We start from the raw sequence: 16,425 nt of genomic DNA on the forward strand, positions 1-16,425 counted from the left end.
AGAATCCCAGGGCACCAGGGTTGGCAGGGAAGAAGCCGGGGGAAATGGGGAGAGGAAAAGCCTGGACCACCTGAGCACAGAACTCAGGCCTCCCCGGGAGAGGCAGGAGTGGGAGAGTCAGTAAATTTCTCTGTGGTTCTAAGTGGATGTTATCTTACTCATCGTATAATTTCGAGAAGTAAGTCAATTTATACAAAGTGGTTAGAGTTGTATGGGCACAGTTGATGTTTGCTGTTGTTACTCAGTTCTGACACTCTCCCCTCCCCGCAGCGGCCCACTCAGCCCAGGTGCAGCCTGTAGGCCAGGCCACCAGAAAGAAGAGCGGAAGGGTCTGCAGGCCTCCCCTAGCAAGGGGAACCAAGGCCACCCTGGAAACGCCTCATGAAGAGTTTAGGTTCAATTTCTTCTAGCCCCTCCCCCATCCTGCAACTGTCCCCAGGGGCTGTGGGGGTTTGTCTTGAGCGCAGAGCCTTTCCAGGAATGCTTTTTGAAAAGATGGGGACTTGGCCCGTCCCTGGCTGGTCAGTTAATCTGGTGCCATGGCTGTTGGGAAGATGTGAGACCAGCATAGAGTGCTGTCCTACAAGCACAAGACCCCATTTGTAGGTTTTCAGATCAGTGAATGGTTCCTGCAGCTAGAAGAACGAGGCTGGCTTAGAACAGCTTCTGCAGGGAACTGAAGTGTCAGCATGTGGCAGGAACAATGCCTTGCTCAGTTTTCAGGGTTAGACTAAGTGGCTTGGTGAGTGGGGAGCCTGCATAATCGCAAATCTGTGCTCACTTACAGAAGAGCATGCTGCCACTCGGGACTGCTTTATGCTGCTATGTCACATCACCCTACTAAAACTTTATTATGAAAATGGATGAGTGAAAACAAACAAAAGTAAAGAAAAAATAGTAAAAAGAAAAATGAAAACAGAGGAAACAAAATAAAAATGGATGAGTGAAAGTGTGTGCTAATTGCCTGTGTTAGACAAAGTACAGATGGTGCAGGCGTCTGGCATTGTGGAGTCAGCCTCAGCCCAGTGTGCCATCCTTTGTGTTGCCTTCATCCTGAGCAAGTGCCATCTTCAGGGACCAGTGTGGCCCCCAGCAGGCCAGCCTTTGCTCGTGGACGCCCTTTCTAAATGTTGCCTGCTGCAGGTGATTTTCCCAGGACTTATGCTGCCCTGAATTGGGTTTTGCAGGTACCTCAGTCCTCAGCGGCTTTGATGCCGTCCTTGCTGGCATCTCCCAAACTTGCACCCCAGACTAGATAGGTATCTGGAGCCCACCAGCCTACTCAATGTCTCTACTTTGGTGTTTCACAGGCATTTCAAGCTTGTTCAAAACATTCCGTTATCCCCAAAGTCTCAACTGCCCACCCAGTTGAGTAGGTTGGTTGCTCTTAGCATGTGTTCAGTACTCCATTGGCATGTGGGCTCTGTCTCCAAAATACATCTCGGGCCTTTTGTGCTTTCTCTGATTTAACTGCTGGACTTTCTGGTCCTGGTCCTATCTCTCTTTTTTACAAAAATTTTTTTATTGAGTTTATTGGGGTAATACTTGTTAACAAAATTATACTGATTTTAGGTGCACAATTCTACAACATATCATTTGTATCCTATATTGTGTGTTTACCACCTCAAGTCAAGCCTCTGTCCATCACCATTTATGCCTATACCCTGCCCCCCACCCCCAGTCACCAGAGGCAGTCACCACACTTGTCTGTATTTAGGAGTTTTTAGTTTCTCTTTTTTTCTTTTTTGTTCAATCCCTCAAGTGCCCTTAACCCCCGCCCCCCATACACACACACACATCTCCTACCTGACTAATGCTGTCTGCAGCCAGAGCGATCCTCCATACACTGCAGGTACTGTTTCTCTCACTGGTCACTTTCTTGTGCCCAGGATACAATGTGAAGGCTGGTGGGTGAGGCCTCACATAGGGCCTGCACATATTTAGGCTCCTGACTGCCCTCTGATGTGGCCCCCTCCCCCGTTCCCATCTTGCTGGCTTCTTGCTGCTCCTGAAGTATCCAGCTTAATCCTGCCTCAAGGTCTTCAGTGGCTCCTGGGAGAGTAAACAGCTTTAAGAAAGTAACTGCCGCCCTGTCGGGTGTGGCTCAATAATCAGTGTCCACCGGTGCACCAAAGGGTTGCCCTTTCCAGTCCCAGTCAAGGGCATGTACCTGGGTTTCAAGCTCCATCCCTGTCAATGGGGAGCATGTGTGGGAGGATGTATCTCTCACATTGATGTTTCTCTCCCCTCCCTCCCTCCCTCCCTACCACTGGGAGGGGGATTACTGGAGAGTTGGGCAGAGGTGAGTGCTGGGTAACCACTGGGCTTCACAGAAAGGCCCTGTAGCAGGTTGGACACTGGGAAGCACAACGCACAGGAAAGAAGCGTTTGAAGACCAGAGGTGCATGTGTGCTGCCTGCCCTCTGTGTGGGCCACCATCCAGCTGCCCTGTCCATTCTTAGGTCATCTTTCTACTGAGGACACCTGTCCTTTGGTCTGCACCCAGTGGTGCTCTTAGTGGTGTCTCCTCCAGGGCTTATGTGTTGGGTGACCATAGCTCAGTCACACCCTTCCCCTGGCCTCAGTCCACCCATCTGTAAATGGGGTGGGTGGAGGTGGTGGGCGAGGTTAACAAAGCCCTGACCCACCTGCTCTGCCTCGGTGTTGGTCTGTGCAGTGGCCCTGGTGTATAGGGTGAGTCTCAGGCCATCACCAGCTCTGTGGCTCTGTGGGAGGGCGCGTGGCTCTGCAGCTAATCTGTGACCCTGACAGGAACATCAAGATAATGTCCTGGTCTGGCCCCTGCAGGGGTTCTTGTGTCCATTTTCACTGAGGGTCCCTATTCCCTAGTCCCCACTTTTTTCCTGGGGCTCCCCATGACCCCTCCTCCAGCCCCCCCACTCTTTCCCCTGTCCTCCATACCCAGGCCCTCCCCTCCCCGTTGCCCTCCACACTTAGTACTCCTCCTGCTTCCGTTGCCTCTGCCCCATTCTACCCAGTACCCCACTCCCCCCTCTGGAGCCCTCAGCCCCTCCTAGGAACCCCCCCCTTTTTTTTGTTTTGTTTGTTAGCCCTCACTTGAGGGTATTTTTTCCACTGATTTTTAGATAGAATGCAAGGGAGTGAAAGGGGTCGGGGAACACTGATGTGAGAGAGAGACATCCATTGGTTGTCTCCTGCGTGCACCCTGACTAGGGCCGGGGAATGAACTTTCAACCCATGTACATGCCTTTTACCGGGAATCAAACCTGAGACCTCAGGCAGATGCTGTAACCATTGAGCCATGTCGGCCAAGGCTAGGACCCTGCTCTTTACCCCTGGGTCCCACCTCTCCCCATGTCCCTAACTTGGCGTGTATCCTACTCAGTTCTCGCCTTCCTTGCATCTTGTAGGTTGGCTGTATCTTGGATTTATTTAATCTTGGCCATGCAGTGGTGTGTGGAGGAGCTGGGGTGGAAACCCATCACTGCACTGGGCAAAGTTACCCATACCCGTCTTCTGGGCCAGAAGCTTCCTGTGCAGGGCCTGTCCATGTGTCTTGCTGAGGCTCAGGTTGTAGGTCACTGTGTTTGTGGTTCTGGCAGAGCCCTCACCTCGGATGGTGGTGAGAACTCTAGATAGGCTCCAGTAACTTCAGGGCTGCCAGGAGCAGTCTGTAGGTTCCCCTGTCCCCACCTCTCTGTGTGTGTGCACTGGTTCAGGTTCTGGGGGGTGCCTGAGACAGCCTGAGTGTTGGAGGGTAGCCCCTGTCTTCCGAGCTTCCTGAGTACCCCCTTTCTTTTGTGGAGTTAAGGAAGAGACCAAGAGGCTAGAATGGATGCCATTTTGTAAAACGTATATGTCGGTTTTTAGTAAAATAGTTAGTTCTACAACTTTAAAAAAATGTGTTTTTATTTTTAGAGAGAGAGGAAAGGAGAAGGAGAGAGAAACATCAATGATGAGTCATTGATCAGCCGCTTCCTGCACGCCCCTAACCGGGAATCGAACCTCTGTCTCCTGGATCCTAGGTTAATGCTCAACTGCTGAGCCACACCAGCCAGGCTGTTCTAGAAACTTTTATTGGCAGCTGCTCTGTTCCCTTTGGCCCATTCTGAGGACTGTATTCCAGCGAAAGGAGGCTGCCCCCCTTACTTGAATCCCATTGTCTCCTGAAAAAATGAAGGTCTATCACCCTGAACCTCCCTCTAGTCCGGGGCACCTGGGTAACCCTTGCCCCTGATCATGTGGACCCCACACGGGGAGATTCAGGAACAGGTGACAGAGTTGCTTGCTCTGTTTCTCTTAGGCAGGAATGCTGGTTCTTCACTCACTATTTTATGCCAGAGGAGGAATGAATTAGCTTTTGGAATGCTGAGAAAACAGGAAAACGTGTTCAAGCTGGAGTGTGGGAAAGACATTGGTAACTGAGGAAAACAGAAAGCGTGAAAGAAGAAAACCTGGAGACAGAGGATGGTTCAAAACCAGACTGTAAAGTGAGACCATTGCACACCTTGTAAGGGAGACTGTAGCTTCTTCGTCCTATCAAGAGTCACATGAGCTTGGAGCAGAAATTTCCAAGTTGCAACTTAAGGTGACTGCAGTGCAGCCAACACTGTGATTGTAGCCATGAGAGATCCTGCGGTAGGGGACCAGCTAAGATATGACTGGATTCTTAACCCACAAAAACTAACATAGCAAATGTGTGTTGCTTTAAGCCAGTAAGTTTTGGGTCAGTTTTTATATAGCCATAGATACCTAATAAGTCATCACAGACAACACCTACACACATGCACCCAATTTTTAAAAAAAGTAATCCTACCCTGGCAGGGTAGCTCAGTTGGTTAGAGTGTCGTTTGGATACATCCAGGTTTCCGGTGCTATCCCCAGTGAGGACACACAACAGAATCAACCAATCAATGCATAAATAAGTGGGACAACAAATGGATTCCCTCCCCCCTTTCTCTCTAAAATGAATAAAAACAAATTTTAAAAATCAACTCTAGTCATCTACAGGTACTGAGACTCTCCATGTAAAAGCTTGGCACTGTCTATTTTTTAATTTTTTAATCCTTGCCCAATGATATTTTTTCCATTGCTTTTTTTTTTCCAAAGAGTGAAAAGGTGCGGCGGGGGGAGGAGGGATATCAGCATGAGAGAGACACATGGATTGGTTGCCTCCCGCGTGCACCCAGGCCAGTGGCCAGGGGCAGAGCCTGCGATGGAGGCACATGCCCTAGGTCAGAATCGAACCTGGAGACCTTCGTTCTGCGGGCTGACGCTCTAACCACTGAGCAAAACTGGCTAGGGCTCTATTTCTTGAGCCAAACTAGACTGAAGCAATAAGTACATTAATAATTTAATGTTTTTCTTTCCCAATAGAGTTGGTCTAAAACTGATTTTTCTATAAGCCTGGCCTCTCTTATTCAGAACGAGCCTCAGATATTAACTTTTCTGGGCTTTGTATATTTTTATAATACATTTCGTACACTGGGAAGATCTCTAAAATGATATTCCAAAAAAATAAATAAATAAAATGACATTCCAGCTCCTGAAATTGGTAACTGGGGGTGTTCCTCTAGCTACTGTAGAACACACAGACTTTATTTTTTCATTAAGAGGATAAGTAGTAAATTTAGTTATTTGAATATATCTGCAATGTGTCATTTATTATTGATTTTAGAGAGAGGAAGGGAGAGAGAAAGAAAGAAACATCCATTTGTTGCTCCACTTACACAGCATTGGTTGATTCTTGTGTGTGCCCTGCCCAGGGATTGAACCCGAAACCTTGGTGTATGGTGACCACGCTCTCACCAACTACCTACCTGGCCTGGACTTGTGTCATTTATTTTTGAATAAAAATAACTCAGAGACCTTTTTTATCCCTTACCCCTTGCATGGTGTCCCCATTAGCCTGTCCCAGGATAATGGAGACTTGGGGGCAAATATGCAGCCAGGCATGCTGCCCTGGAGGCCACGAAGGAGGCCATCCCAAAGCCTCCAACCTTGCTCTGGGTTTGGTGGGTGGTGAGGAGGGTGACCACACCAGTGTGCTGAACATCAGGAACTTGGCTTTGCTGAGGTGTTGACAGGTTCCTGGCTGGGAAGCCCAGTGAAGCTCCCCGGGGCCACGGAACCACAGGACTCAGTAGAAGGCCGTGACCAAGACTCCTTGCCTGTGAAGATGATGGTGACCGAGCTGTGGAACCTGCTTGTCTACTGAACGTTCCCAGGTGTGAGCAGATGCTGTGGCTGCTTTTCGGAAGACAGCTGAGTCCTGACTGTGGAAACACCGAGAACATTTGGGCCTGCTGGAGAAAAAGAAATGACTGTGAGAAACATCAAGAAAACTGAAAGGTTAAGGCAGTGATGCCGGGGCAGCTACATGGCCATCTCAGATGGTAAAGGAAGTAAAATAAAATTTATTTAAGGAAAGGGGATGGGGAATGGGGATGTCCAAAGGTTAGGGCTGCACAGCACAGAGCCAAAGGTGCTGGGTCCATGATGGCAGCAAAAGTTACTTAGGACAGTGAGACGAGGACGGGCATAGAAGTAACAGGAGAGCCCAGGCTGGGCTGCTTTGTCTCACTGAGGAGTCAGAGAGAAAGGGGGCCTTGGAGATAGGTCAGGGGGTTAGCTGGGGACAGGCGGCTGCTCCCCTTTGCTCCCCTGGTTGCAGGACTCGTGGGGTCCCCTCTGAGGGAAGAAGGGGAGTGGTGATGGTGCTGGCGTGCTCCCCTTGTGGGGGGTGCGCACTGGGTCCTTTGCCTTGCAGGCGGGAATCTTGGGGGTCTCAGGGGAGGATCTCAGTAGAATATTACCAGCTTTACAGGTGTGCTCTTTCAGGGTCCTGGTCTCCACTGGTTGGTGCCAGGGCAGGGGGTCATTAGTCAATGTATCTGGTCCTGAGGCAGCCACTTGTCCGGTTTTCTGCTTTTCTGGGCCTGGAGCTGAAATACAACTGAGGCCTAGATGTTACCTTTAGGGAAGAAATGCTCAGGGGTCTAAACTGCGTGACCAGTGACATGCTAGGGGAGGACAGGTTACCCTGGGGACCAGGTTCTTGTTCCCCCAGATTTGCCCCTTGCTAGGCATCCGGGGCTTCCTGCCCTGCTGAGTCTCTATACCTGGACCATCGTCCTTGCTCTGCTCATGTCTGTCTAACATAAACCTCAGAGCTCTCCAGAATAAAGCTCTTGAAAAAATCCAGATTTTTCTATAAAATGTCTGGGGTTAAACTCCAGGATGGAGTTCATGTTATTAAAGGAGACTAAGGAAGGAGTAACTCCAGAACAGCTGGAACTGCTGAGAACTCAGGGTATCAAATACCCTGTATATAGAAATGAAAGGGGGTGCAGTGGCTAAGGAAATGGAAAGACTAAAGTCAGAGCTCCATCTGCTGGATTTCCAGGGGAAGCAACAGCATAAGCATGCGTTCTTTTATTTTTTTTAGAGAGAGAGGAAGGGAGAGGGAGAGAGAGAGGGGAACACGAATCTACTGCCTCCTGCATGCCCCCTACTGGGGATTGAGCCAGCAACCTGGGCAAGTGCCCTGACTAGGAATGGAACCAGGATCTTTTGGTTCCTGGGTCAGTGCTCAACCACTGAGCCACACCTGCCAGGCTGTGGGGTCTTTTTTTTTTTTGACTCTAAGAAGGAAGCCAAACAGTTTGATATTGCAACTCACCTGTGAACAGCCCTGGAAGCAGTGGTCAGTCTTTAACAGAGCCAGATGGAGACCTTGCCCAGGAGAAAGTGAAAGGAGCTACCCCATCAGACTCGACTTCAGCCTTTAGCTAAAGAAAGGCAAAGCAGTAGAACTGCCTGACTGCAGATTGGACGTTAGAAGAAATTGTTTGTTATTGCACAGAAAATTCAAACATCCAAAGATCTGGATAAAACTTGAAAGGTGAATGAAGAAAGAAACAGTGAATTCCCTAGCAGTTCCCAAACCAGAGTGGAAAACACTGAAGTGTTACAGCTATGCCTTGTCATTCCACATGGAAATAATTCTGTTCTTTTTCCCTAGTAATTTCAAATTCCATTAGTCTAAACAACTTGGTTTTCTTGCTTGTAACTGTCACTTATTGCAGAGCTGGCATTTGATATGAGTAACTTTAAAGCCTGTTCCCCTCTCCCTGTGTTTGGGTTGTGAAATCAGTCTTATTTTTATATACTTACATTCTTCTCATTATGAAAGTCACATAATCTCCAGCAAATTTGGAAAATAAACGAATTCATCCCTAATCCCAGTGCTTATCCAAGAACAGCAAGTAGTTATTTACACTCACAGTGCTGGGGTCTAGGACCATGGTGAGCAGTCCAGCGAGCTCCTGGCGTATTCCCTCTGTTTTGCACAGTGTGACAGGATTCGCACACAGACAGCCTGTTACTCAAAAGATCTTTGTTTTATTGAGACCAAAACATTATTCCCTATAATTATGGAACAATCCACTCATTTAGCTTCTGGATGTAAAAATTTATTTACCATTCCAAAGGTGGATATGAGGATAACCAAATTTTGCATTTTGATTTTGAAAATGCAATTAAGAAAAAGAAACTGAGAAAGAACCTATAAATCTCCATTTCTTCCTAAGAGATTTCAATGGAAAAGCCTGGTTTTAGGAAGGGAACGTTAGCCCAGTTGCCTTAGCTTTAGACATTAAGGCTCCAAAGGAGCCTGTGGACCACCCCACCCCTGTGTGTCCTGTTGCTCTTGGGGTTGCCTTACAAAAAATAACCTCGCAAGGGTGCTGCACTTTTCCTAAATAACCTGCATTTCACTCTGCTTCACTATTTTCCAAAACGTCTTATACATCAAATATCAATTCATCGTTTTTGGCATTCAGATGTATGCGAATTCATGAAACAATAGGAGGTTAGTAACTGACCCGAATCCACGGTTACATTTAGTATGATAAAGATGTTTCCTCAGATCAGTTGCAAAAATACCCCTTATAAAACAAATGGTTGGGACATGAGGCAAGCAGCCGACGACCAGCAGGATTTTTTCCTGAATCCAGAGGCGGGTTGGACATTAGGTGAGCATTTCCTGTGGGACACTTTTCACGAGCACACCCCAGGCTGAACACCAGAACCCCAAGTGCACGGCTTCCCTGCCAGTTTCCCTGAGCACTGCCGGGCCCAACCTTGCAGTCTCCCTGGAGGCAGAGTCCAGACCTAGGTCCTTCAGCAATGAATGTTCTGCGCTATAAAAATAGGAACTTTTACAAGCGATAAAACGAATGCCCTGAGAGGTTGGTTCTGTGTTCAAAAGAACATAGCTTATAAATGTTAGAGCCAGGCTCAGATAAATGCCAGGGACCCAAAGCTTAGCAGTTCCCTCTGTCGGAACTCCTGTGATTTCACAGGAAGAGGTGCAATGAGAAGCAGCCACTTTGAGCTAAGCAATTAGTAACGGTCTTGCCGGGCCAGGTGTGGCTCAGTGGCTGAGCATCGACCTAGGGTCCAGGAGGTCACGGTTCGATTCCCGGGAGGTCAGGGCACAGGCCCGGGTTGCGGGCTCGATCCTCAGTAGTGGGCACACAGGAGGCAGCTGATCAAAGACTCTCATCATTGGTGTTTCTATCTGTCTCTCTCCCTCTTCCTTCCCCTCTCTGAAATCAATAAAGACATATTTTTAAAAAAATAAATAGAAACAGTCTTTATTCTCTTCAGACTGACAAGAGACCAGGCTGGCTGAGCAAGGAAAGGCTTCTTGTGTTGTTACCACAACAGTCTAGCTTATTATTTTAAAATTATCTCATGTTTCCTCTAGTACTTTTTTCCCCCTAAAATGAAAATGGCTTTGTTGCAGCTTACTTAAACAATACAGACAAATAAATAAAATTTCATTTACTGTTTTAGGTTTCTTAACATGGATGCAAAACTTGTGAATTTTCAGCTGTTATTTCTAATATGTGCATTTAACAGTGCACGTTATTTTATTTGAATATATCTTTATTGATTTCAGAGCGAGGAAGGGAGAGGGAGAGAAATAGAAACATCAATGATGAGAGAGTCATTGATCAGCCGCCTCCTGCACGCCCCCCATTGGGGATTGAGCCTGAAACCCAGGCATGTGCCCTGGCCCAGAACTGAACAAGTGTCTCCTGGATCCTAGGTTGATGCTCAACCGCTGAATGACATGGGATGGGCAAAGGTGCACTTTTAAAAAATAAGTTTTGGTATGTAGTATTATTATTTCCTAGCTCCAAAGGTGATTTATTTTGGGAGTTATTTAGAATTGTATGTTATAACTTCAAAATATAAGGACTTTCTAGTAACCCTAGATTAACTGCAGTGAGAGCAAGAAGCATACTTTATACAATTTCAATCCTTTGAAGCTTGTTGAAACCCACTTCATAACAATTATGGTCACTTTATAAAGTTTTAAAAAACAAATATGTTTTTATTGATTTCAGAGAGAGGAAGGGGGAGGAGACAGAAACATCAATGATGAGAGAGTCATTGATGGGCCCCCTCCTGCACGCCCCCGACTGGGGATCGAGTCTGCAACCCGGGCATTTGCCCTGATGGGGAATCAAATCACGATCTGCTGGATCCTAGGTCGTTGCTCAGCTGCTGAGCAATGCAGGCCAGGGTTAACACAATACATTTTCATACATGGTTGGGGTAGCTTTTATTCACTCCTTTGCTTTTTCAGAATTTTCTTGTACATTTTTCATTTTAACATGTGAACTAAAATGAGCTTGTATTAGACATAAAAATCTTTTTTTTTTTTACTTTTTTTATTATTTTCCAATTTATCTTTGTTGTTGAAAATATTACAGGTGTCTCATTTTTTTCACTCCAATTGACCCCCTCCACCTCGCTCCCACCCCCTCCCAGGCCTTCACCCTGTCATTGTCTGTGTCATGGATTATGCATATATGCATATAACTTCTTTGGTTAATCTCTTCCCACCCTCCACCCCCCTTCCCTCTTTCCTCTGAAATATGATCGTCTGTTGCATGGGTCAGTGTCTGTGGATCTATTTAGTTCGTCAGATTCTTTTGTTCATTAGTTTCTTCTTAAAGAAGACCCTTCAACATTTCCTGTAGTGCCGGTCGGGTGGTGATGAACTCCTTTAGCTTTTTCTTATGTGTGAAGCTCTTTATCTGACCTTCAATTCTAGTTGATAGCTTTGCTGGGTAGAGCAATCTTGGTTGTAGTTCCATGTTTTTTATCACTTTGAATATTTCTTGCCACTCCCTTCTGGCCTGCAAAGTTTCTGTTCAGAAATCAGCTGACAGTTGTATGGGTGCTCCCCTGTAGGTAACTAACTGCTTTCCTCTTGCTGCTTTTAAGATTCTCTCTTTCTCTTTAACCTTTGGCATTTTAATTATGATGTGTCTTGGTGTGGGCCTCTTTGGATTCCTCTTGTTTGGAACCCTCTGTGCTTCCTGAACTTATAAGTTTATTTCTTTCCCCAGGTAGGGGAAGTTTTCTGTCATTATTTTTTCAAATAGGTTTTCAATTTCTTGCTCTCTTTCTTCCCCTTCTGGCACACCAATAACATGAATGTTGGTCCTCTTGAAGTTGTCCCAGAGGATCCTTATGCTATTTTCTTATTTCTGGATTCTTTTTTCTTTTTGCTCTTCTGGTTGGGTGTTTTTTGTTTTCTCATGTTCCAAATTGCTGATTTGATTCTCAGCGTCCTCTACTGTTGATTCCCTGTAAATTATTCTTCATTTCAGTTCATGTGGCATCGATGTTCTCAATTTTTTTTGTCATACTCTTACTAATATCCTTGAGAATCCTTATAACCATTATTCTGAACTCTGTATCCATTAGCTTGCTTGAATCTATTTCACTTAGTTCCTTTTCTAGAGATTTCTTCTGTTCTTTCCTTTGTGACATGTTTCTTTGCCTCCACATTTTGGCTGCTTCCAGGTGTCTGTTTCTATGTATTAGGTAGAGCTGCTATGTCTCCTGGAATTTGTAGAGTGGCTTTGTGTAGTAGGTGTCCTTTAGGGCCCAGTGACTCAGCCTTCCCAGTCACCTAAGCTGGGCCTTCTAGGTGCTCCCCTGTGTGGGCTGTGTGCACTGTCCTGTAGTAGTTGAGCCTTGGTTGCTGTTGGCATCCCTGGGAGGAATTTACCCCCAGGCCAATCAGCTGTGAGGACCAGCCGCAACTATAGCCAAAGAGCTGCTGGGCCGGAGACACCCCTATGGAGCAGGATTTACTTCAGTGGGGCTTTGGTGTTCACCAAGTGTGCCCCTTGAGTGTGTCACTTGTGGATGTGGTAGGGTTGTAATCCAGTGTGGTCAAGTCTGATCAGCAGGTGCACTGTCTCTGGGGCCTCCCGGGAGGTGAAAAGTCAGCCTCTGCCAGTGCCTTGCTCAGGGCCACCCAGCAAACCGTAGTTGGCTGCTACTTGTGCTGGGCTTGGAGGTGTCCAGGAGAGGCCAAGCAATGAGCCAGTGCAGCTGCTGCTAGTGCCAGGCCTGGGGCTGCTTATCAAAATGTATGGGGCACATTGCTGCTTTTTTGAGAGATTCTAGGAAAGTCCTAAGCATGAGGCTGGAGAGGCCACTTGCACAGAAAAGCCCCTGGAAATGGCCTGGATGAGCTGCAGGTGGGGAGAGGCGGGGCCTCTGGGAATCACAGGGCGGGGCCAAAGGCGGGAGTCAGGTGCTGGCGATTCAAATATGGCGCCTGCTTGCCGGCTGTGTGCAGGGAGGACTCGCCACAGGAGCCATGGCCTCCACCAGCCCTTCTGCCTGGGGGGAAGCCGCCCTCCGCCTGTCGCCGGATTTCAGGCAGGTTAGTTCCTCCAGAGTGTCCCAGGTCCTTTCCAGCTGCTGCCTGGAGCTGGGCTCAGAGGGAGCGCGTCCGAGTGAGTCCGTGCTGGGCCCTTTGAGAGGAGCTGCTGGGGCTCCCTCGGCCTCCGCGACCCTCAGGGACAGTTCCCGCTGGTTTCACAGCCTGGAGTTGTGGGGACGTCTCTTCCCGGCCCTGGAGCCCTGGGCTGAGGGCCTGATGTGGGGCTGGGAGCCCTCGCTCCTCTGGGAAACCTCCACCGCCAAGATGTCCTCCCGTGTTTACTGGCGGCACCGGGTGTGGGCCCAAGGCTGCGTCTCCGGGATCAAGCCCCAATTCCCCCGGCATCTCTGCCCCTCCTTCCGGTCTCAGTGCTTCCTCAGCTCCCTGGTTGTGGGGCTTCTGTGCAGCCAGATCTCAGCAGGCTCTGAGTGCTGGTGGTTCTGTATTTTAGTTGTAATTTTGATGTGGTTGCGGGAGGCGGTGGGTCAGCTGTTACCTACGCCGCCATCTTGTTTCCTCTCTTCCACGTAGAATCTTGCTGATGTTTTAATCAAATCATATTAATTTCATAGTCAACTTTGGGAAATTGACATTATGTTTTTTCTATCTGAGAGCCTGACTCCCCATTCGATGAGACCCATCAGGCGTCAGTATTGACACGACCTGCACCCGGGGGCGGGGGTGGTGCTTGGGGCCCGCGGCGCTTCCCTCAGCTGGCCTGGGACCCGAGCTGCGCGCCCCCCAGCCCCTCGGCTCCCGGGCCCCCTGCAGCGCAGGGTCCCCTGCCGACGCCCCCAGTCCTGTGCCCCTGGATGTATTTTGTTCATCAGTTTATTTTGTTCCTTGGATTCCACGTATGAGTGAGATCATGTGATGTTTGTCTTTCTCTGCCTGGCTTATTTCACTTAGAATAATACTCTCCAGGTCCCTCCCTGCTGTCCCAAAGGGCACGAGATCCTTCTTTACAGCTGCGTAGTATCCATGGTGTGAACATCCCACAGCTTTTTTATCCACTCATCCACTGACGGGCACTTGGGCTGTTTCCAGATCTTAGCTATTGTAAACTGTGCTGCTATGAACATCGGGGTGCATATATTCTTTCTGATGAATGTTTCAGGATTCTTAGGATATATTCCTAGGAGCGGGATCACTGGGTCAAAAGGCAGCTCCATTTCTAATTTTTTGAGGAGCCTCCACACTGTTTTCCATAGTGGCTGCCCCAGTCTGCATTCCCACCAGCAGTGCACCAGGTTCCCCTTTCCCCACACCCTCGCCAGCACATGGCGTTTGTTGATTTGTTGATGGAGCCATTCTGACAGGTGTGAAGTGACACCTCATTGTGGTTTTAATTTGCATCTCTGATGATTAGCGACGTCGAGCATTTTCTCATGTGTCTCTTGGCTACCTGTGTGTCCTCTTTGGAGAAGTGTCTATTCAGGTCTTTTGCCCATTTTTTGATTGGATTGTTCTTCAGATTCCTTGTCTGTTTGCTGTTATATCACCACTTTCATTTCTGATTTTGTTGAGTTTTATGAGTTCTTTGTATATTTTGGAAATTAGCCCCTTATCAGATGTATCCTTGTCTAGGAAGTAAATGGGCCAAAATAAATAAAAACCCACCTCATAATTATAAGAAATAAAAAATGTATGTTTTGCCCTCAAACTATAAATATTATACCAAATAAAAAATATAAAAAATAAGGCAACAAAACCTGAGTCTTAATGAATTATAAATTAAAAATAATCCATAATGTTTTTGTTAATAAAGCCCCATAAGACTTAACTGCCTACCATTAACCTGCCTTTCACTTTGGAGAAAATAAAATTTTGCCTTGACTTCCATCCAAGGTTACAGCCCTGCCTTTTTCCCAATGGTCCATTGGTTAGTAAGACAAATGCTAACACTAAAACTTCCTAGAAATAAGCCTTCCTAGCACTGTGGGAACTCATCACTCAACCAAAAGGTTGGCTATCAAATACATCCTTGGAATTATTTTATGACCAAAAGGGAAATATATGAACAAAAAGGGGCCACATACTAACCTGACAAGCTCAGTGAAAGCCTGTGTGATGGCCTTGCAAACTCAGAGACCTAAAATAACCACAAGCATGGTCTGAAATTAAAACTTTATTACTAAAAGCAATTTATTGAAGGTAGTCATGTCCTACAACAGAATCTTACCTGAAAAGTCAATCTTTACCTTAACTAATCCTGTCAATTGTCTTTTACATTTACGATAACATCCCTTTAAAATGTCAAAATAGCCTGGCTGGCATGGCTCAGTAGTTGAGCGTCGACCTATGACCCTGGAGGGCACAGTTCTACTCCTGGTCAGGCACATGCCCAGGTTGTGGGCTCAACCCCCGGTAGGGGGACTGCAGGAGGCAGCCGATCAGTGTTTCTCATCGTTGATGTTTCTCTCCCTCTCCCTCCTCTCTCTAAAATCAATAAAAACATTAAAAAAATGTCAAAATAACTTCCCCTTTTCCGGACCCCTCAGTATACATCCAATACAGCCGAACAGAAACCACGAATCCTCTCATTATTATTTTTGTCTTGTTAATTATTAACTATCCTATGCCCACCTCTATAAATTATTAACTATCCTATACCCACCTCTATAAAAAGTATAAAGGGTGTCCCAAAAAATGTATACACACTTTGGATAATTATTAATTCGAATGGGTTAAATCTGAAAAGAAAGAAACATCAATTGAGCTGTCAGCTCTTAAGTGTGCATACATTTTTTTGGGACACACTATATGTATATTTCTATCATTTTACTTTTTACCTGATCCCAGAGGTTTCCCCACTTTACTTTTTTCTGCCTCTCTAATCTATTACAAATAAATTTCATATAACCAACTTATGGTCTTCTCTTTCAATTGTAATATATAAAATAACATACAAAACTGTCATTCTATAAAACATTATTTCAATCCATTAAAATTTTGCTTCCCAGCAATTGTCAACAGTTTGACTCAAATTCACAAAAATTCTTTACAGGTTCACATATTTCTTACATTGATAATTGTCACCAACTTTTGTGCGGAACCTTTGTGGCCCCAGGCACGGAGGAGCTGCCTGGGTGAGCTGCAGATGTGCTCTCCTGCTCCCTGACCCAGACCTTGAGGCACCAAGGCGATACTAATTTAGCTTGCGGCCTTAAATTCTAGAAAGGCTTATTAGGAAGCTGGCCCTGGCCTGAAGGGTTAAGGGACAGTCAAGCTACATACCAAGCCAAGGACTCAATCCTCCCCGCAAGTTCCCATTAGAAGCCGAGATAAAGACAGTTTCCAAGGCCTGAGCTCCTGCAGGAGGCAGGGTGTTTAACTGAAGGTGTGTTTGTGCGGCCTGGAGAGAACTACTTTGTATCGGGCAAGGGGAAGGAATGCGGGGCGGGGTGCTATTCAGCAAGAACAACAGCGCGGGTATAAATTGAGCTGGGAGAATAAACTCGGGCTGCAGCCCTCACGACCTGCAGTCCTCCCGATCCCATCTTTTTTGTGTCTGTCTTTTCTCCATCCTCACCCCTACTCTCGGGACCGTTCGACTCTGCTGGCGGGCTCCGGCAAACTTTAATAAAAATACTCTCCAAATCCCCTGGACTCGTGTTGTGGAATTTTTGCCGCACGAAGTCAAGAACCCCACATTCCCGACCGTGCGGGGCACTTGCCTA

General features: G+C 46.9%; 1 protein-coding gene across 8 annotated transcripts in view; it reads left to right on the forward strand.

The window, feature by feature from the left end:
• LOC308547093 (UPF0488 protein C8orf33 homolog) overlaps positions 1-16,425 on the forward strand; it is a 33,586-nt gene that overhangs the window by 1,075 nt on the left and 16,086 nt on the right. Inside the window, exon 6 of one of the 8 annotated variants that reach the window (XM_081116843.1) lies at positions 3,901-7,186. The exons of 2 other annotated variants lie outside the window; for them this stretch is intronic. In XM_081116843.1, the coding sequence (XP_080972969.1) occupies positions 3,901-3,938 (38 nt within the window). In that variant the 3' untranslated portion in view covers positions 3,939-7,186. Of the gene's footprint in view, positions 1-270; positions 950-3,900; positions 7,187-16,425 lie in introns of those variants that run through there. 5 more of the 8 variants (XM_081116842.1, XM_081116839.1, XM_081116844.1 and 2 more) reach the window with 5 other exon arrangements.

This window comes from Miniopterus schreibersii (assembly GCF_964146895.1).
Source record: "Miniopterus schreibersii genome assembly, chromosome: 17".
In the NCBI taxonomy this organism is placed as follows: Eukaryota; Metazoa; Chordata; class Mammalia; order Chiroptera; family Miniopteridae; genus Miniopterus; species Miniopterus schreibersii.